The 23,046-nt window shown below is 37.8% G+C and overlaps 1 protein-coding gene across 1 annotated transcript in view; it reads right to left on the bottom strand.

Moving 5' to 3' along the window:
* The window catches only part of PKHD1L1 (polycystic kidney and hepatic disease 1 (autosomal recessive)-like 1), a 184,076-nt gene that overhangs the window by 18,127 nt on the left and 142,903 nt on the right, over positions 1 to 23,046 (bottom strand). Inside the window, exons 59-70 of the mRNA XM_006892350.1 lie at positions 22,703 to 22,876; positions 19,927 to 20,030; positions 19,294 to 19,423; positions 17,624 to 17,745; positions 13,291 to 13,381; positions 11,309 to 11,457; positions 11,112 to 11,234; positions 9,994 to 10,105; positions 9,790 to 9,906; positions 7,631 to 7,796; positions 5,490 to 5,722; positions 5,133 to 5,300 (exon numbers count right to left, since the gene is read on the bottom strand). Of these exons, the coding sequence (XP_006892412.1) occupies positions 5,133 to 5,300; positions 5,490 to 5,722; positions 7,631 to 7,796; positions 9,790 to 9,906; positions 9,994 to 10,105; positions 11,112 to 11,234; positions 11,309 to 11,457; positions 13,291 to 13,381; positions 17,624 to 17,745; positions 19,294 to 19,423; positions 19,927 to 20,030; positions 22,703 to 22,876 (1,689 nt within the window). The remainder of the gene's footprint in view (positions 1 to 5,132; positions 5,301 to 5,489; positions 5,723 to 7,630; positions 7,797 to 9,789; positions 9,907 to 9,993; positions 10,106 to 11,111; positions 11,235 to 11,308; positions 11,458 to 13,290; positions 13,382 to 17,623; positions 17,746 to 19,293; positions 19,424 to 19,926; positions 20,031 to 22,702; positions 22,877 to 23,046) is intronic.

Below are 23,046 nucleotides of genomic sequence, written 5' to 3'. Positions count from 1 at the left end.
TAGTATTTGTCAACTCATGTAACAAACAATCAAGCTACTTCTCTCAAACATTGGGCTTAAGAGAAATTGAAGGAAAAATCTCCTTGCTAATACGTTTAGTTTTAGTGCCCAAGGGAAGAAAGTATTGGAATGTATTGGTGAGGTTTCAATGGAAGGTCATTGAGGAAAGTAGTAGGTCTGCATGCTTCTCTCTGATACCATTTTGCCATGCCATTCATTTCAGGTGCCCAGTTAATTTGGTGGGGGTGGGTAGCAGGGAGAAGAAGAGAGGGGAAATCCAACCAACAACAAAAATGCTCCATCTTGTCTCCTATGTATTGTGAGCTTGGGTGGGAAGGAAACATTCCTAGGATATTTGCTGAGAAATATTATAGAACAAAAGTAATCTGTCAAAAATGGAATTAAGGTTGCATACTGGAGTACACTCAGGCCGGGTGTGTGTGTGTGTGTGTGTGTGTGTGTGTGTGTGTGTGTGTGTGTGTTTGGATAGTATACCAACTAAGGAGTTTTTCTTTTGCTTTTCGAAGAGAGGAGTGAACTGCGGGGTAGGGAGGGGCAGGGAGAAAAGTGCAAGAATGAATGAATGGAAATCCAAAATCTCTGTAAGTGTTCAATAAAATAAAATTTAAGAAAAAATGGATCTGTAGAAAATGGGAATATTCCTATGTTTAAACTATTGCTTCACTAACTCTTCCATTCACTCATTTGTTCATTAATTTACACATTCAACAAGTATTTAAAGTGTTAATCATCCTCTCTTATATTTTTATTTAATACATTTTTGCTAAAAGATTCAGTTATATGAACCCAGAAAGTAAATCCACTGCTGACTGCATTCCAACTCCCAGCCACCTGCCATTGGTTTACGAGGCTTTACATCCTTATGGAAGGAGACAACTCAGCTCTTTCCTATGGAATCCAGCTTCCAGCTTTGTGTTAACAGCACAACATGCCATGTTTCCAGGGCACCTAACTACGTTTAGTATGTACATAAGCACTGAAATAGTTTACATTTAAGGGAACATGAAGTGCATTGCAGAGTGGTTTGGGGGAGGGAGAAGGAAGAAGGAGGGGAGAAAATATGCAATAATGACTGAATGAAAACCTAACATTTCTATAAACATTCTTTAAAATAATAATTTTTAATTTTTCTAAAAAAAATAAAGGCCAACATCTGAGAATAACATTCTATCAAATCCTATATACATGTCAAGAGATAGTAGAAACTTCCCTAGTTGAATCTAGATTTTTCCAGAATAAGTATGGCAAGATTTTCATAGCACATTTATCTATTAGACTTCAGTTTTAAAGTGGCTGAAATTATACATAGGAGACATTGAATATAAAATGTTGTTGTTGTTATGTGCCGTCGAGTCGCCTGCGACTCATAGCGACCCTATGTACAACAGCCCTAAACTCCACTCTGTCCTGTGCCAATCGCACTGTCTCTGACACTCCCATCCCAATTATCCCAGTCACTGAATCAATCCACCTCATAGAGGGCCTTCCTCTCCTGCGCCGTCCCTCCACCCTCCCAAGCATGATGTCCCTCTCCAAGGACCGGTCTCTCCTCACTACATGTCCAAAGACCCCCGCAGAGTATAAAATATGGAATGATAAATTTTATTGAGATATTTATTCATTAGCTTTGCTGAACGTCCTAGCTTACTTGGAAGTATTATCAATATTTATAATTGATCTTCAGTTGCGTTTTAAATCAATATATATTCCTAAAGCTCATTAAAAAACTAACTTTTGCTGTATCATGCACAATAAACATTCTATTTAAAAAATATACCTTCTTGGTTGGTTTTGGAAATTTAAAAAGCAGAACACTTGATCGTTCTAATGCGAAACTTATACTTGGACCAAGAGGCAGTCATCAGAACAGAGCAAGGGAACACTGCAGGGTTCAAAATTGGGAAGGGTGTACGCCAGGGATGCATCCTATCTCCATACCTTTTCAACCTATATGCAGAACAGATTATCCAGGAGGCTGGGCTCTATGAGGAGAAATGTGGGGTCAAGATTGGTGGACGATTTATCAACAATCTGTGTTATGCGGATGACACAACTCTGCTTGCTGAAACTGAAGAGAACCTGAAGCGCCTGCTGCAGAGCGTCAAGGACTGCAGCCTACAATATAGATTGAGGTTCAATGTTAAGAAGACAAAGATTCTCACCACTGGACCAATTGGCAGCATCAGGATGGATGGTGAAGAGATTGAGATTGTACACAGCTTTAGTTTGCTTGGCTCCATAGTTCAACAGTCTTGGCACCAGCAGCCAGGAAATTAAAAGGCGCATTGCCATGGGAAAGTCTGCTGTTAGGGACCTCTCCAAAGTACTGAATAGCAATGGTGTCTCTCTGGAGACTAAGGTGCATTTGATACAGGCCATGGTCTTCGCAATCACTTGTTATGCATCAGAGAGTTGGACAATGACCAAGGAGGATAGAAGGAGAATTGATGCCTTTGAGATGTGGTGCTGGAGAAGAGTATTGAGAATACCATGGACTGCTAGGAAAACAAACAGATTTGTCCTGGAGAGGGTTAAACTGGGTGGCTCCTTGGAGGCAAGGATTCTGAGGCTCTGTCTAACATATTTTGGACATGTTGTGAGGAGAGACCGGTCCTTAGAGAGGGACATCATGCTTGGGAGGGTGGAGGGACAGCGCAGGAGAGGAAGGCCCTCTATGAGGTGGATTGATTCAGTGACTGGGATAATTGGGATGGAAGTGTCGGAGACAGTGGGATTGGCACAGGACAGAGCGGAGTTTAGGGCTGTTGTACATAGGGTCGCTATGAGTCGCAGGCAACTCGACGGCACATAACAACAACAACAACAACAACAGGTAGAAAATGAAAAATTTATAATGCTGAAAGTTTTATTTGGAAGATAGAGTATGAAGATTTAAACTGAAGTGTTAGTCATTCACTCACTGAAACCATGGGGAAGGACATCATGCTTAAGGGTGGAGGTACAGTGCAGGAGAGGGAGACCCAGGATGAGATAAATTGACATAGTAACTGAAATAATAAGGGTAGGTATGTCCGACTCAGGGAGACTAGCTCAGGATAGGACAGAGTTCAGAACTATTGTACCTAAGGTCTCTATGAGTCATGGGCAACTCGATGGCACATACAAAAACAACAACAGTTTATGGGATATTGCTTATTTTGATAAATCATCGAATTTCTTAGAACATTGCACTGTCTAGTCAGGACCAAATGACCCTCTCGCAGGTTTTCAAAAGCTGTGAATCATATGGGAGGAGACTTCCCAAACTTCTCCCAAGGAGCAGCTGCTGGCTTTGAACCACCAGCATTTGTATTGGCAATGCGACTCTCTACTGACTAGGCTACCACAGCTCCTGTTAATATTCAGTAACTTCCATCTTGGGACTTTTTCTCCATCTGCTGCAGCACATTCTGAACTTCATTGACTATTCTAACACCTTCATGTTTTCTTTAAATTGACAATCATTTTTAAAATTTCAAAGATAAACTTTATGTCAGTTTGAAGATAGAAAACGTATACTGAGTGCCAGGAAAGAGAATGTCAAAATAAATATCATGGAATCTTTCTCCACCATATATCACAGGACAATTTTTAAAATGTCTCAGTTATTCACTGACTGCTGGAGGATTTCTTGTCATGATCTTTCTGCTTAGCAGGTTCTGAAAGGCGGCATTTAAAGTCAGCTGATAGCAGGTCACAGAAAGCTGGCAGATTGTATGCTGGGGTGGGAGATGTGGGAGGGCCTTTACAGCTTCAGAATCTGGGATATCCTAATTTGGTTCATTCTACGTTCCTTTAAAATTTTTAAGTATCTCTAATTTTATGAGACTAAGGTGTGCCTGATCCAGGCCACGGTCTTTACAATTACTTGCTACATCAGAGAGCTGGACAATGACTAAGGATGACAGAAGAAGAATTGATACCTTTGAGTCATGGTACTGGAGAAGAGTATCGAACGTACACCATGGACTGCCAAGAGAACAAGCAGGTCTGTATTGGAGAGGGTGAAACCAAGTTTCTCCATGGAGGCAAGGATTTTGAAGCTCCATCTCATATACTTTAGATATGTGGCCGGGAGGGACCAAATCATCGAGAAGCACATCATGAATAAAGGTGGAGGGACAGTGCAGGAGAGGAAAACTCAGAATGAAATATAGTAACTGAGATAATAAGGGTAGGTGTGTTTGAGTCAGTAAGCCTGGCTCAGGATAGGTCAGAGTTCAGAGCTCTTGTACATAAGGGCGCTATTAGTCGCAGACAACTCGTTAGCACATAACAAAAACAACAATTTTATGAGATACTGCTTATTTTGATAAATCGTAGAATTTCTTAGAACATTTATGGTACTACCAGGATACAGAAATCTATCTGATCCAGGGCATGTGACCTTTTGACACATAAGAAACCCTAAGTCAGCTCAGGGACTATTCTTTGAGCTCCCAAGGCCATTTGAAGGATATATAATGCATCACTGGCCTACGTTTTCAGTAACTTTTACTCACTTAAAAAGTTTAAATTGACCTGCATCCTTTATAGAGACCATGACTAGAACCACTTGGAACAGAAATTGAAGGAATGTAGACGCGTAGGGCTTATCAAACAATTCCTCTCAGTTAAATGGAGATGAGAAAAAGCACATTGTTTTCAAGATATATCTTCTCAAGATGCTTCAGAGTGAAAAATTAATAGACTAGAAAACAGCTGTCTCAAATAATCCACACATCACATTGTTAATTTTTAAGAAAAATCTATATTAAGGCAAATTTTCTTTCTTTGGAGATCCTCATCTCAATTTCTTTATTCCCCCCTCCAAAATACAAATGACATATAATCAAACTGGATAGGAAGAGCAATCACTCCAAGATCGCATCTCCTCACCCCACTCCTTTTCTTCTAGTGGTCAATTAGGAAGAGCTGACCTGAGTGTCCACAATGGAGGACTGCCATGGAGTCATGACTTCTCCACACAGAAATCTTTCTGACAATGGAAGACAAAGAAAGTTCTGATGTTTGACAGACTTATGTGGAAAATAACTTGTGAGATGGCTCTATGCATTTAATTGAGAGTGGATGCTTTGTGTAACTCTAATACATTTTCATTGACAACTTACCGTTAATGAGATCAACATAGCCATCACTCACTATAGCCACTGGTGAGAGCCTTCGTGTTTCTGAGTCAGAATCTAGGCTTTCAATCACCATCATTGCATACTCCATCCCCAGGCAGCGATAGCTTTGCCACTCTGGAATGTATTTACAGGTAGCATCTCTAACAATTCCTAGAATTATACATGTGTATATATTTAGAAACAAATAGGAATCTCTTCACCAAATATCTAGGTATTACTTTTTTCTTTATAAAGAAGATCAATAGGAAATGTACTTATTGGTTGAATACTTCAATTAATGAAAAGATAGACTTTGTTTGACAAAGTTGAACCCTAACAACAGAATAAAATCCAACAAACCTTTGTAAGGGGCTTTGTCAGTAACAGGAATTCTACTTCCATTAGGGAATGTGAGCATTACTTTGGGAATTCTGTAATCTCCGAGTCCAAGTTGACTGTTTCCATTCCATTCATATTCAGCCTGAGGAATCACTGAACCAGAGCTCCCCAGAAAGGAGCCATCCATGTCTCTAAGCAAAGATTTCCTTTTGGCATCACAAACCATGTCCACACAATCAGAGGGGTTCACTTTACTGTGGAGAAAAGGGGAGACAAGTGAATGCCTAGATTTAATATTCCTCTTTCTGCTTTTTAGAGGGAAAATTTGAATATATTTGAATATTTGATAATAGGGTATGAAAAAAGTTGATTGATTGAATCCTGTCATTTCAGAAAAGATTCAAGGTGGGACCAAGTAGCATGTATAATTATTATTATAATGAGGTCTGGTTTTCCATTGTGTTGATTTGGTCTATTATTATGAATTCATTAACATTTCAAAAGGACACGTTATACCTATGGGACACAAAATTAGAATTCCATCTAGATAATCCATATTGTGTTGAAGGGTAGATTTCATTTTTGTGCATTGCTCACAGTGTGCTGACATTGCCCTCTAGAGCACATGGATGCTTATTTTGACAGAAAGTCTTTATTATTCTTTCTTTCTCTTTTCATGGGTTTGGAAAAATATATATAAATATTATATGCTCACTATACATAATGTATATTAAAAGTTCAGTCCTTTCCTTTACCAACCTCATCACCCAATGCAGACTACTATCTATCCATGGAGATCTTTGTGTGGATGTGTAAATAGATACAACCCTGGCTCGGAAGGGGGACTGTGAGGAGTTGTTTGTTAATGCTTAGATTTGGGGAATGGGCACAGTGCCTGATGAAGAGATGCTGGGAGAGAAACCACTAAGCACAGAATTAAAAAAAAAAACAAACAAAAAATAATGTATCTTTGAAAAGATAGTATTTGTTTTTTCATGTTCTAAAGTTTTAAAATTCTATATTGAAACAATGAAATGAAAACTAATAGCTTTCTAGTGGAGAGAAACTCTAATGAATCTGCAGCTTAACAATTATTAGATATTGTACTGTTATCAAAATAAAGTGAGACCATGTCAAACCATTTATGAAATTCTATATCTCTTTGAAGAGATAAGTATTTACATTAATGGTTTTATTCCTTGCCTTCCTCTCTTATACTGAAATGACCAAGATCTCTAATAAAATATTTGTTTTCCTTTAAATATTTTTTTAAATATATTTTTAATTGTAAAAATAGAAGGATAACTATTAAAACATATATGGGGATCCAAGGAGGTAAGGGATGGGTACAGAAGGTTGGGGATGGGCAGGGATGAAATCACAGGGTTGCACAATTTGGTGGGTGGAGGGAGTGGGTAAAAGAAATGAAAGAAATCCAGCAAAGATCACAAAAGACAGGGTAATGGGGGGCATAGTCCAATGGTGATCTTTTTTTTTTTATAAAGAGATGGTCATTTTTATTTGTGGGCTTCCCATTTGGGAATAGGGGCACAGACTGTCCGGCTACTTCATTTCTGTATTCTTTGATATCTAAATTCATGGTCTGTGCCCCTGAGGAAAAGCAGCAGTTACTTTCTATATTCCTAGGACTTAGATTCTAAGTGATGAGCTTTAGAAATACTCTGATACCAACTGATCAGAAACAATAAATCACTGTTCTAAGTTTCTGCATATTCACAATGACAGTGATTATAATGACTGACATTTAATTTCCAAGCACATGTGAGAGTGCATGTGACAATATGATTAGAAAGTACCTGGTAACTGAAGAGGTAAGAAAAGGAAAAAAATGTGAAGTCTTTTGCCTCCTAATAACAACTAATGAAAAGACTCCATCGGAGAACATACGTCTGACTCCTTCTCTATGTGCTTCATGATATCACTGAGACATGTAGGAAAAGACTAGTGTGACAAAGTGGACATATTAAGGCCCAATTTCTTAAACACAACCGAGGAAATTTACATTTCCATTTTTCAGTAGACTAATTTCCATAGTGCTGATTAATTTTGATAGAGATTAGAAGTGACTTTAATATAGCAACTTTCTCCTATTTCTAGAGAAAATGGAAAAAATATAGAAACAGAGAAAAAAAAATCAATACCTTATATCAGGCCGATGTATAAATATTTTTGATTGTTCAGTAGTATCAACCAGCTGTATGGTCTTCACATGAATTGGATGTTGTAAGTCCTCATTTAAAGGGTTAGTAATGAATATTACATTCGTTTCACCTGAACAAATATTCTTAAATCCAACAAAAGTTAAACCTAAGACATAAATAACCAAAAAATATTTACTAAAGGAAAAATTGGTAGGATCAGATTTATTTTATGCATATTTCACCAAACATATGCTTTGACACTACATTCAACTTTGCTCTCTTACTTAAAGAGATGGGCAAATCTCTGTTCTAATACATTAGTCAGTTTACCACTTATTGTCATTGACCATTGACCATCTATGTCCGCACCATTGAGTGGCCCTCTCTTATATACCCAGTGGGACATGAGTAAGTAAGACATTAACAAAGATCTGAAAAGCCAATTGCACATTAGCTCCCCTTCTCTCTTGGTGCTCTTGCGAATAAAGTGACTTCTAGACATGTTGCTAGGAGAAGCTGGTCTTTGGAAAAGGACATTATGCTTGGCAAAGTGGAGGGTCAGAGAAAGATAGGAACACCCCCAATGAGATGGATTGCAGCAAAGGGCTCAAGTGTATCCGAGATGGTGAAGATAACACAGGATGGGAGAGGATTCAGATCTGTTGCTCATAGGGTCACTATGAGTTTTACTCGACTCAACAACACCTAACAACAATAACAACAAGGGCAGCATGTGGATAAACTTGAGTAACACAGCTGGAGACATGGAGATTAATCACCTTCGTAATACAAGTCCACAAACTCACTGCTAATCATTAGCAGGTATCACCTAACGACATGGGAGTGAGGCTGTCCTGGGCCAGCCAGCTCCCAGCCACCCTGGAAACTGACAGTGATTTAAGGAATATGTCCAAGTGACAGGAGCATAAGTCCACCCAGCTGAGCAGACTGTCAACTCATGGAATCATGAGCTAGTCAGGAGATTCTTAAAGTTTCAGAATGTTGGGGTGATCTGTTAACTCAAATTAATGAAATATGATTACCTTCTTTTCCTCTTTGCACAGAAAAATATTGTGAGGCCAAAAGGGAGAAATTATACATCACATGAGCGAAGAACTTTACAAAAATGTACTGGCAGCAAGTAGGAGAATATATCCTATATTGATGAGTTTTGATGCTGCTGAACGAAGGGGAAGGAAGTATGGAGTTGAGGGCATTCTCTTATAACACGAGGCTTAAAACGCTGGGTGTCAGCAACTCCTGTGAGTACCGAGGGAATAGGAAAGACCAGATTTCCCACCGAGTGGGGAATCAACCCAGTGGTGATATTTATACTTCAGAACCCTTAGAGGGATCAAGTGATCTGTTTTCCCTTGCTCAGCAACCATTTCTCTAGCCCTCTCCTATGGGCTATGTGCTTATTTCTAGTATTCCAGACATACTTTTATTAAAAGCCATACAGGAACTAAAACCTCTATTGCTGGTTAAATGGTTTTCTCTAAGGCCATCATCCTGATTGAAAGATGATGAACATAGTTTCCACATTCTGAGGACTTCAGGTCATTTGTCAAAATTTAAGTTTCAAATGTATTGGATTTTATTTGAGGAAATACTGCTCAAAATGATCCTGGAAGGAAGATTTTCTCCAGGCATTATTCTATTCTGTATTCTACTCTTTTTAGATAAAGAAAAGATGCTAATTATAGAACAGAGTTCAGGTCTTTTGTTCATAGAGTCGCTATGAGTCACTTGACACTTAAGCTAAGTGAGACTAGTGCAGTTAGATTTTGGAAGAACATTCTTCTACTTTGTACATCACTCCTGGTCAATTTGCTGTACTGAAGTAATCTGGGTTTTGCTGTGATGCTGAACTTTGTGTGATTAGGATATCAAATACTATAATGGTTTCCCAATGTGGACAGTGTTTGGTGGAGCTCCCAGTTGTAGGACAGGTTTGGAAGTAGGAGTGGCATCCACTTCCTAAACCACATGCCTCTGGAAACTCTATGAATTTGGAGAAACTATGATAGTTATAGAAAGGCATTAGGGCTTTTGCTCATAGAGTCCCTATGAGTTTGTGTTCAACTCAACAGCAATCAACAACAATAACAACAATTCTTTTCAGAGCTTAATTAAACAAAGGCTATATTTAAACTTGCCTGTGATCTCCATAAGACCGCTGATTGCATTGTAACTCATGATCCCCGCATGGGGTTTTCGGGGTGCCATGTTGTGTGCTGAAGCAAAAGTTGGCCAGCAAATCCCACTTCTCCCACCTTTCACAGAAGGGGGGAAAAAAGATTGTAATGAAGTTTGAATATCATTTTATATGAAGTCAAAATTAAAGTTTGTACAATTTTCACCTGATAGAGGCCTTGTACTTCGATGGGCAGCAGTAAGCTCAATGTTCATGTCATCATTTGTCAGGACGTCTGAGCAATTAAATGCAGGGCTGCTCCCAACAATTAATGATGTCTATTAAAAAAGAAGTCATACAGTAGTAACTTGAATAATAGTTACTTCTAAGTAAAAACGTAATAAGAAATAATGCCAGATTTCACTGTCATAGATGACTACTAGTATCTAGAAGTGGATCATTCATTACACAAAGACGATTTTTGCCCTTACTGGAAAGACACTCAAGATGGAAGATTACAGACATGTTATTATATAGAATGATGTTATGTTTCTATGACAAATACATCTGGGGTACCAACCCAAGCCAAACCTGGTGCCTTAGAGTAATTTCTGAATCATGGTAAACCCAAGTGTTAGACAGTAGAATTTCTCCATTGGGTTTCTTGGTTGTAATGTTTATAGAAGCACTGTCTGGCCTTTCTTCCAGAGCATAGCTGTGCAGATTTAAACTACCAGTCTTTAGGTTGGTGATGGTGTTTGCTGCTGGAGAAGGAGGGGCAATCTCCTCCTGTACCAGTCAGATCCGATTTGACGGTACACACACAATTTTTTTTTAAAGAGTTTTATGGACTGTTGTGGAGAAACCTTTGTCTTGACCACCTGTTCTCAAAACTCATTGCTGTCCATATGGAACAGACTCACAGGTGACCCTTCATTAGGTTTCCAAGGATATAAATTTCACAGGAGGAAACTGTCCATGATTCCCCCTTGGAGCAGTTGTTGAATTTAAACTGCCAGAGAGTCATGACCTTTGAATTAACAGTGCGGCCCCTTATAGATGAAGTCCTTACAGTAGGATCAAAAGTGAAGGAAGTGTCAGTACCATCTATACAAGTTGAGGGAAGGTTGCATACAGGATGTGAAATATAACTTAACTGTTGCAAGAGAGTAAGATGAAGATAGAAGAATGAAAAGCATCTAGGCCCAGGGCAATAAGATTAAAGGCAGGAAGGTGTGGACTAGTCAGGAGTATAAGTCAAGGAGGTCATTCTTATTAATTCATCAATAATTTTACAGGCTCGGAGTTAATCGTTGACCTTAGTAAGGTGATATTATGTCTTACCTTAACTTGTACTTTTTTACTGGAAATTTTGTGAGACACAGCAGTCGGCAGATAAATTATTGGAAAAATGGCCATTCCATTGTCAACTAGGGTCACATTATAGATGTGTACACTCTCTGAGGTCTGTAAGACAATTTGTCGGTTATATAGTATCATGAAAGATCATTACAACTACCATAATCATAAATTACATTTACCTGAAAATAAATACCATAATCCCAGCATGTCCAGATGGTAAATCCCTGAATAAGAGAGCATCCAGGAAGGCCGTCTTGGTTCATATAGACACCATACAAACCTCCATGAGCTTCATTGCCAAACCACTTTTCCATGGGACTTGACGGGCCTTTAAGGGAAATACAAAGGCACAGGTTGCATATATCTTGTCCTATCATATATTTTAAAAAGCAGTATTAGTTCAAGTTAAAGAAATCTTTGCTTTAACTGTGTCATTTATGGTTTTCTTACTATTTACTCTTCTAATTTGTCTCTTCCTTGTTTTTCAAAATAACTGTACAGTCATTTGGTAGAAGGTTGACAATGTGGGATACGTTTTTCTGAGAAACTTGCTATTAAAACTGCTTCTCAGTCACGCATTTTCCTTAGGGTTCATTGTGGAGAAGACATCAACAATGCTGTGTTTCAGGATCCCTTGGGCATAGCCTATCATGTCTTAACATCTGTTCGAGTATAGTGGAAATCATACACTCCACCCTCCCTGGGAATAGAATGCAGCATCCTCCATATGCCAGACTATAAAGAAAAGATTTCCTTCAAAATATATAGTAAGGCCAGAAGAAATATAGAGAGTCTGCTGTTGTAACAGGTAGTTTTAAAATTTCACATGAATTCTAGACTTGTTAAAACCTCAAGGAGGAGTGAAGGCTCAGCTTTCAAGCTGCTCTATTTAGACATAACAAATACTTCAGCTTTAGATACCCATACATTTTTGTCCAGTTAATTATATCAACTCTTAACTAGATTCCCATAAGTGGGACTGTAGAGTTGAAGATCAAGGCATCTGTACTTTTAGCTGATATTGCTAGGGCTTATTCCATCTTGTCCTCCAACCCACCATGTTCCAGGTTCCTGCTGCCCAGTAACCTTGAGAACAGCTGATCAGTTACTTCTCTATTTTACTATCAGCTAGAAAGAAAGTTCTCAAAACTCTCTGTTCATGTCTGTTGACGTTTTTATTCTAACAGGTTGGTTTGGGGTTTTTAAATTTTTTTTTTTAATATTGGTTTGCTTACAAAGTTCGCATACATTGTGTTTGACATTGTTTTTCATTCTTACTGTGTTTCATACAGTCATTTCCATGCATAATGTTTTATAAAACTAATCACCATTGGACCTTGCCCATCATTACCCTTCTTTTCAGGTCCCCAAAGGATCCTTCCCATTTCCTTCACCCCCTCCCTCCACCCACCAAATTATGCAAACCTGTGGCTTCACCCTACCCATCCTCACTCCTCTGCTCTCTCCTTGGGACCCCATGCATTTACTGATTTATTATCCTTCTATTTTTACAATAATAGAATTAAGATGTAAATAGTGATCATTTATTTCTTTTAAATTTAAACACAAAAGAATTGTACATCCCTCTCTATATATGCATTTCTATGCTTAGATGGGCTGCAGAGAAATGTAAATAACCTTGAACAGAGAATCTTAATTTTAGACAGACCAGTGATTTTAGTGATTCAGCAATCTACCAAAAGTGAAAGGTAGTATGATCTGTTCAAATAATAGCCAACAAAGCCTAAAGTTGTTGTTAGAGTTTTGGATAATAAACTTGAAAAACAAAGTATAATGAATAGCCTGTCCATTTTTCTTTTGACTAAATAATATCTTGCTAGAATTTGGTTGTTGAGTTCTTCCAGTACCCAGGAGGAAAGAACATCACAAACTGAACTGGCAACCAGAAGTTATTGATTTTTGGCAAATATGTACAGTTTATATCCTGTGCTGTTAAGTGCTGTCAAGTCAGAACTGACCCATAGCTGGCCCACCAGCAGCAGTAAATCACACAGGAGGAGACTGCCCATCTTTCTCCTGCAAAACACCTTGTAGGCTCAAACCACCTGCCTTTGGATTGGCAGTACAACTCCTTTTCACTAGGTCACCAGAACTCCCCACTTCGATCACCGTTTTAATTATTCTTTTCTAAAAGACTTACTTGAACAAGGTTCACCGTCAATGCGGTATCCTGCTCTTCCAAACCCAGCAACCACGTTATTCTGTAAGACTGTATTGGTCCCTCTGTTGATCTAGTACAATGATAAGGAGAAAGATTTAGGTGAATAATGGAAGAACTATGTAATAAAGGAAGATCTCTGATTATGAGGACAGTTACAAAGGGTAATAAAAGTCATCATTCACCATATTGCAATCTATTACACATAGTGTATTACATTATTGTTGTTGCTGTTGTTATATACCGTCAGTCAGAACCAACTCATAGCTGGTCCTCTAGTAGGTTTTCAGACACAGTAAATATCATGGGAGAAGAACATTCATCTTTTTCTCTTGGAGCAACTGGTGAAGTCTAACTGTGTGCTTTGCAGTTGTCAAACAACTTCTTACCACCAAGCTCCCTAAAATTACATTATTGTTTTTGTTATGTCTCAGCAAGTTGGAACCAACCTATGCTGACCCTCCAGCAGGTTTCTGGAGACTATATACAGTGCCAAGGAGACTATATACAGTGCCAGAGGAAACTATATACAGTGCCAGAGGAAACTGCCCATCTTTATTCTGTGGAGCAGCTGGGAGGTTTCAGCTGTGTGCTTCTAGATTGGCAGTGCAACTCCTTACCATTAGGCCACCAGAGCTACATTAGTATTAAAAAAAATTCAAATAAAATTTATTAGTTCTTAGTGTAAAATGATTGCTAGACACCATGCACCAAACCTTGTTAGAAGACTGCATCAAAAATTTTATTTTTATGCAAATAGAGATATCATTTGACCCAGCAATTCCACTACTGGGAATATACCCCAAAGAGGCCATAACTGACATCCAAGCAGATATATGCACACCCATGTTTATTTCGGCTTTGTTCACAATAGCAAGGAGAAGGAAACAACCTAAGTGCCCATCAACAAAAGAATGGATAGAGAAGCTGTGGTATATCCACACAATGGAATACTATTCTGCATTGAAAAACAAGAAACTTATGAAATAGTATTCAAAATGGATGACCCTGAAAGACATTATGCTGAGTGAAATATCTCAGTCACAAAAGGACAAATACTGTATATTGCCACTGTTGTAAAACAGGACTGACATTGGGATTTGGGGGAGACTGAGAATGATGGGATAAATAATGAATACTGCATTGAAACAGATGAGGGAGAAAACTGTTTAAAAGGGATATGTGATTAGGTATTTTTGTCATGAAAAGGGTCCAGAACGAAGACTGCATAGTGGAGATGACCTGGGAGGAGGGATTGTAAAACAATGAAAGAATTTTTCTTTTACTTTTCAAAGAAAAAAGTGTACTGGGGATGGGAGGGGTGGGCAGGGAGAAAAGTGCAACAATGTACGAATGGAAATCCAAAGTCTCTGTAAATTTTCATTAAAGTTAATAATTTAAAAAAAAAAGAATTCAATTGTTAGCCTTAACAAATAAAGGAAGCAGCTTTAAAAAATTTTTCTTTTTATTTCAGTCATAGAGTCCACTAGATACAGTTCAGTATTTATAAACAACAGACCAAATATGAGTATTATGACAAAGTTTTGAGTATTTTAACCATTCTTTTTTAGAATATTGATTAATGCTCTATTACCAATGTGATTTATTAAAAGACCATGTGATTCAATAAAGCTCTTTGTTAGTAGAAGTAATATCTGCTATAGTGAAACACTAAGTTAGTATGAATGTTAGGTTGTTGTTGTTGTTGTTGTTATGTGCCATCCAGTCATTTGCGACTCATAGCGACCCTATGTACAACAGCCCTAAACCCTGCTCTATCCTGTGCCAATCTCATTGCCTCTGACACACCCATCCCAATTACCCCAGTCACTGAATCAATCCACCTCATAGAGGGTCTTCCCCTCCTGTGCTGTCCCTCCACTCTACCCAGCTGATGACCCTCTCCAAGGACCTGTCTCTCCTTACAACATGTCCAAAGTATGTCAGACAAAGCCCCAGAATCCTTGCCTCCAAGGAATTGCTTGGTTTAATCCTCTCCAAGATGAATCTGTTTGTTTTCCTGGCAGTCCATGGTACATTCAGTACTCTTCTCCAGCACCACAGCTCAAAGGCATCAACTCTCCTTCTGTCATCCCTAGTCATTGTCCAACTCTCTGATGCATAACAAGCAATTGCAAATACCATGGCCTGTATCAGGCGCACTTTAGTCTCCAGAGAGACACTGTTGCTTTGAGTACTTTAGAGAGAGGTCCCTAACAGTAGACTTTCCCATCGTGATATGCTTTTTGATTTCCTGACTGCTGGTGCCAAGAGTGTTGACTGTGGAGCCGAGCAAACTGAAGCTGTGAACAATCTCAATCTCTTTGCCATCCATCCTGATGCTGCCAATTGGTCCAGTGGTGAGAATCTTTGTCTTCTTGACATGAATGTTAGGTAGCTGCTGAAAATTTGTCTTCATAAACTAAGCCCAAGTATTAATGTTGTTGTGTGCCATCAAGTCAGTACCAGCTCATAGCTGGCCCTCCAATAGGTTTTCAGTGGCAGTAAATTGCATGCGAAGAGGTGGCCCATCCTTCTCCCCCAGGGCAGCTGGTGGATTCAAAACATGTGTCTTTGGGGTTGCAGCACCCAACTCCCCAAAGCAATAGAAAGTAAAAGTATGGAGCAAGAAACTCAAATCAAATCCACTGCTGTCAGGTTGATTCGGACTCAAGCAGACAACCCTTTGGGCTTCTGAGGCTGCACATCGTTATGGGAGGCGACTGCCCATCTTTTTTGCTGCAAAGCAGTTAATGGATTCGAACTGCCTCCCTTTTGTTTATCTGCCCAACAAGTAACATGCTACCCCACCAAGGATCCTTTTATAGAGCAGAGAAGACTTAGTTCTTGCCCATGGTATCAGCAAAACAGTCAAATGTTTCAATCATTTGAAGCACACTAAATACCATGATTTGAGAAGGTTATGATAAAAATAGTCAAATGGAATGCATAAATGTACAATAAACACAATTTTCTTGCAAAAGCTATAGTTAAAGTTACGGATTTGGAACTAACATTTGAATATATTCTAACACCTATAAATAGATGGAAATAGAATTCTTTTTAACTTCATTAAGTAGATAAATAGTTTCAAGTTCTCAATTATACTTTAAGGTAATTATGAAGGCATGGACATACACACAAATACCAATGAAAAACTCAATTTTTATCTCATTGTTGAGAAATCCTATATTAAATGTCCTTTCTTTCGTATGAACAGGTTAATAATAATATAAAACCAAAAAGCAGCATTTCATGTTTTCTTGCTTGTAATGTTGTTACTTCATATTTAAAAAAGACCTGAAGCAATTGAAGCAATATCACAGGAACTAAGAAGAATTTCATTAACACTAGCTAAGTGGAGTCTTGAAGACAGAAATGTGACCATTTTAGATGAAGGAGAAATTTTCTAGAATTTTAGACACTCTGAAGTCTGTTGTATGGAGTCTACACTATGAAGCACTGGTGACACAGTGAGCAACAGGTCATTGCTAAGCAAAAGGTCAATGGTTCAAATCTTGTAACAATTTACAGCTTCTTCCAAAATGGAGAGAGACTCTCTACAAGTCAGATTGAATTGACAGTGTAAGTTAGGTTTTAGTCTTGGTTTTTATAGGTATTTCCAGTCTATTAGCGGGAATTTTGGTAGCCTAGTGAATAAGGATTTGTGCTGCCAACCTAAAGGCTTGCAGCTGGAATCCACTAGCTGATCGGCAGGAGAAAGATGGGTAATCTCCTCTCCTGTGATTTACAGCCTCTGAAACCTCACTTAAGAGTCAGCTATAAGTCAGTTCCAACCTGATGGCAATGTGTTAGTTTGGGTAGTGCTAGTCTATCATAGTAATTATACAAGATTAAGAGAACTAAATCCAGAGAGTTACGTAATCAATGCAAGTCACTGTCAACTAGTATCAGAGTGATTCTGCTATCAGAACTCTGAAGGGATGAATAACATTGAAGAAGCAGAAAGAATAATTTCATGGGCAGCAATAGAAAGAAAATCTGACAGGATTATCCTATTCACATATGATACATTAAGGTAATTGTTTCCATAAAGACAACAGCCACGAAAATTTTAGGAAACCATTCTCTTTCATCAGATAGAGTCACCATGAGTGAAAAAAAGATCCCATGGCATCTGACACCAACAAGCAGAGATTCTGCTTCTATGAAAGTTCACTCACTCCTTTGTTGCTTCATTTTAGCCATTTTTATCTATGACAGAAATAATTTCCCGTAACATTTTGAGATTTCCAATCTCTGCAGAAAGTATGACCCGCAGGAAGGTGATTTATACATATGAACGTGTTCCTACCTCAATGGCAGCATGCCAGAGAGTTGAACTTGAATCTTTTCTGTTCTGATAGGTTCCTGGCCAAACCGAAAGTGAAACCAAATTCCCTCTAACTCTGTTGGCATCACCCCATATTCTTATTCCTGTTGAAAAGAAAAGGAAGCAATAACTAAAGAGGAAGAAAGAGAAAACCCCAAAGAACAGATGTAAATTTTAATGGACACTATGAGGAATAACTTTTTCCATGGAATTTATTTTATGTATGTATGTATTTATGTATGTACTTATTTATTTATTTATTTTTAGATTTACTGCGAAAAGGATCTTTTTGGATTTTTGAGTGACTCCTATGACCTTTGATAGTGAAACTCTACCACTTTAATATACTCCCTGAATCAGAATCCCCTGGGGTGCTTATGAACTATGTGGGGTGGTGGGCTGTACCTCAGATTTTAATGCATGTATCATTTTTGTGTACATGAAATAGGTTTCCATTATGTTTTATGCTGATATTCAAGAAAACTTAACATGTCTCATGTTGAACATAATTTTTATAAAGCAAAAACCTTTATTTGTGAATAACCTTTGATGATACATGAAGAATATTTTAAAAAGAATAGTAATTTAAGTTATTTATTATTAAATAACTCATATGTAATCAGAATCAGGTAATAAGTATTCCATGTCCAAGGGTACACTGTCCAAGGGTAGCCATAGACAAGCACAATACTGATCCTAGAGAATAGAGTAGGACTGTGTCATAGGGTTTTGAAGGCTGTAATCTTTTTTAAAAAAGAAGAATTTTATTTTATACTGATTAACTTACAAAGTTCATATACATTGGGGTTTTTTTTTACATTGGATCTTTCCATTTCCTTTACCCACTCTTCCCTCTACCCATCAGATTGTGCGACCCTGTGATTACCCCTCTGCCCATACTCACCCCTCTGCTCCTACCCCCCCACCCTTGGATCCTCATATACATTTTACTAGTTACCTTTCTATTTCTACAATAATAGTCTTATATAGTATTTGTCCTTATGGGATTGAGTTCACTTAGCATAATGCTTTCCAGTCCCTCGTAAGTTAGGCAGTGATTTATAAAATTATTGCTCTTGTATGCTGTGTAGTATTCCACCATGAGAATGTACCATACGTTCTTAATCCATTTGGTTGTGGTTGGACACTTGGGCTGTTTCCATATTCTTGTGATAGTGAATAACACTGCTCTGAACATTGGTGTGTATTTGTGCCTCCATTTGTGCCTCAGTTCTAATATTCTTGGGGTATATTGCAAGCAGTAGACTAGTTGGGTCATATGAAATGTCTATGTTCAGCTTTTTGAGGAAATGACAAAGCCTATAATCTTGATGGACACTGACAGCCATATCCTTCTCCCATGAAGCAGTTGGTAGGTTTGAACTACAACCTTTTTAGTTAGCAGTCAAGTATGGCTATATAAACTGGAATTAAGTACAAGTTAAATTACATGCAAATAAAGTGGGAAATTCAGTCCCTCGGTCACAGTAGCCACATTTCAAGAGCACAGTAGTCATTCATGGCTTAGTCATGACTGCATTACTTATTTCCATCACTGCAGAAATATCCATTGTACAGCCCAACCCTAGCGTTTACAGATGAGATTGCTTTAGAAAGATAATGGGATTGGGGCTCCAATATTTTTATATTACCTTCTCCCACTGTAAAGTATATGATGTTGTCATCTATGTCCAATCCATTAGTCCCAAACACACCAATTGCTGGGGCAAAGCCATGGTGGAAAGCACAGCCTCGAATATACGATGAGTTGTGTTCTTCAGCCTATAAAACATTAGGACTCAGTGAACATTTAAAAGTAAAATTCAAACGCACTTAAAGAAAAATACTTTTCCTATAAATTGAGTGATTTTCACAAGATAAACCTTGACAAATTCTCAGTTTACTTTCCTTAAAAGAAATATTTTTCTCAGTAGATCTTTTCTACATGAGAAATTTCCATAAACTTTGAGTTCATGGTGAAATAAAGCAAAATTATGCTTATGTCAAATGGAGTTTAAGAAACTGCTGATACATTTTCCTATGACTTTATTTTTATCAGTGCTACTTTTCCTTGACTTCTTGCACTAATCTTAAATTCATGAGATTGATTAAATCAACTTCTGCTGTGAGTGAGGGCAAAAAAAGATTAATGGGAAATATATCCAGGTAAGTTTCTTTAAATTAGATTATTCTGAAGTAGGGTTTTAGTAAAGTTGGGTAAAAAATAAATTGCAAAGAAAAATTTTATTTTGAATATGTGCAACAATTAAAAATTAAGAACAAACCTGTCCTAGGTTAAGAAATGTCACAGCATATCTTGGGTCTGTGCTATCCCTGAAGCCTTCTTGACCACTGTGATAAAATTCAACGTTACTTATTCTTGCTTTTCCTAGGGGATGGGAAGAAGAGGAAAAACAAAATCCTGACACAAATACATAATTCTTTTTTTTAAAAAAGTGATTGATATTTTTATCATTCAAACACATTGTGTTTCATGCATGTACACTGTTTTATATAATCTTTCATTATATTTCATTCATGTATATTGTGGGGTTTCCCCCCTTACTATCATTTTAATAACTACATTCATGAAAGTGTATAAAGCAACTACTTCACGCCTCATGCCCTAATAACCTCCTTTTAGATAGTCAATTTCTAATTTGCCTATTCCTCTCATACCAGCATATGACACACTAGTGACACAGATTTTAGTTACCTCAGTACAGCAAACTGACAGACAAGTGCTTTATCACTTAGAACAGTGTTCTCCTTATGTTGTTAGAAGGAACTATTCCTTGGAGAAAGATATGATGGTGGGAAGGGGGGAGGGTCAGCAAAGGAAAGACCCTCAAACATGCAGATTGACACGGTGACTGCTGCAATGGGTCTGGTGTGTCAGGAAGTGTGAGGATGGTGCAGGATAGAACAGGGTTCAGACCGTTTGTTCATAGGGTCTCTATGAGTCATATTCGACTCAACAGCATCTAACAACAACATCATACCAGCACTCTGAGGGAACACACAAATATGGAATTCCTGAAAATCCACACAAGGTTGTTAAAAAACGTCATAGAAATCTTATTAATTACTTCTTTTTTTCTTCAGATTAGTAATTGCAGCAAATTGGTTTTATAGATTAGTAACTGCAGCAACAGTAATCCATGAGAGATTACTTTGTGCTAAGTGTTACATTAAGTACTTAACAGGCAACAAGAGGTTTAATTCTCTTAAAACATCCTGTGAATGATCAACTTTTATTATCCTTTTTTTGTGGTTGCTTAGATGAGGAAAATGAAGTACAATTCCAGCATTAGAAAATAGCGGCTGAGGCTATTTCTGGTTTTAAGAAACGGATGGAATGGATTGGAAAAGAGCTACAAGAGCTCTTCTTTTGTATAATAGAAGTCGGTATGAGCACCCATGAGTCAGCTAGTGGATTCATAGTGGAGAATATATTAGTAGTAAGGTGAAGACACAGAAGAGATTATCACTATGTAGCCTCAACCCTCAAAAAATCATCTCTATGTTTTCTTAATTCACATCACAAAATAATTGACAGTAGCAGACAAACAAACAAAAAAGCTATTATGGGGATCCTGAAGAGATTTGAAGTGAGAAAAAAACATGGATTAGTATTCAAGGCCACAGAAAGTTTATCTTATTGACCATTTAGATCCTCATCTTTAAAAGGGGACAGTATTTTTTTTTATCATGGTATTAGGAAGATTAAATGAGAGAATATATGTTAAAAGCCTGACACAGTGCCTGAAATCTTCTATCAGGATCACGATCATGGCTATGCTTCTATTAGTAAATTAGGACCAACAGGGAAGGGTTATAATGGAGAGTTGTTTGCTCAATATGATGATTTCCTAAAATTAGGGCTGTTGCAAAGTGGAACTGTCAGTTTTGAGAAGTGAGAACCACCCAAAAGAGTACAAGTCAAGAAGGGATAATTTGCTTCTAATACTCACATGGTGGGATCCAAATACCAGCTTCTACAAAACCAGCCAGGGTTAGGGGGAATAAAGTCTCAGAGAGGAAAATAACAATATAGATTTGTCATATTAGATGGTGAAGAAGCTAAAATCTAATTCCTGTCAGAAGAGCTTGAGCATTGACATGAAAAGATTCTAAATACCAACAACAGGTAATTTTGCTTATCATTTGAAATCTGGTGGCCTAGAAGAAAGGAGCTGCGCTGCTGACCCAAAAGTGGAAGGTTCAAATTCACCCACTGCCCCAAGGGAGAGAGATGGACAATCCACTCCCATGTGATTTACTTCCTCTGAAACCCCTGGAGCATCAGTTCCAACTCGACAACACATAACAAGAAGAACCAAAAGGATTAGAATATTTTAAAATCAAGGCTTTGACTGATTCACTTGGCTTGACCTTCTGCTGAGGATTTGCATTTCTATCTCAGCTATATTGTTTTAGAGTCTACACTAACAGAATATATAAAATTCTACATTTAACCTGAGGAGCTATAAATTACCCGAAGATTGTGATGAGAACTTTAGAGTCATATGATTTTCTCTTTTTTCTGAGTATATGTTTGAAATTTCCCTTAAAATAAAACAGAACTAGCAGAAGAGCCTTTACTTATTAAAAAAATTTATTTTTGTTTGAGTATGAGGTTAGCCTAATTGTAATCTAAAATGATGACCAATCTGATAATTTTTAGAGTGTATGAAGATAAAATCAATCCCATCAATGTTACAAAATCTCATTAAAAGTTAGTGTTTTAGCTCTTTAGTCCATCTCATGGCTATTTTCCCATTTGGTCCTATTAAGAAAAATGAGAATTATTGAAGACTGCCTAAAACTAGAGGAGACTGTGCTGTTGCTGAGACTGTTGTTGCTGAGAATCATCTCATAGCTGACCCTCCGGAGAGTTTTCAGAGGCAGTAAATTGCATGGGAAGATATCACCCATCTTTTTCCCATGGAGGAGTTAGTTGGTAGATTCAAACCTCGTATCTTTGTGTTGGCAGCACAATTCTTTACTGCTAATATACACATAGTTAATGCAGAACATATGATTTAAACTTGTACCAACCTCTAAATGTCACCATGTTTTCAGTAAATGAGCTGATAAGGACGCGTGCACCAAAAGATTCCTTGGCCCAACCTGGGTAATCTTCACCTACTATTTTGATGTTTCTACTCAGTATCCCAACATCAGCTGCTAAGGTGTAGCTATGACTTGTTTCAGGGACCTCAAATTTTTCAGCTGTAACAAAAGGTCAGTTAGATTACTAACAATGCTGAGAAAGCCTCGTCTGTATTAGATATTTTGCAGGACAAAGAATTTTGTACTGGTTCAAAAGACAACATAAATGCATGGATTGAGTAGATCTACATGTTTAAACACAGGTGAATGTTAGAATAAAACGACATGAT

This window comes from Elephantulus edwardii, unplaced genomic scaffold (genome assembly GCF_000299155.1).
Source record: "Elephantulus edwardii isolate Elephantulus edwardi_28Jun2011 unplaced genomic scaffold, EleEdw1.0 scaffold00114, whole genome shotgun sequence".
Taxonomy (NCBI): domain Eukaryota; kingdom Metazoa; phylum Chordata; class Mammalia; order Macroscelidea; family Macroscelididae; genus Elephantulus; species Elephantulus edwardii.
Note: the sequence above shows the minus strand (reverse complement) of the source record. Positions and strands in the feature narration are given on the sequence as shown.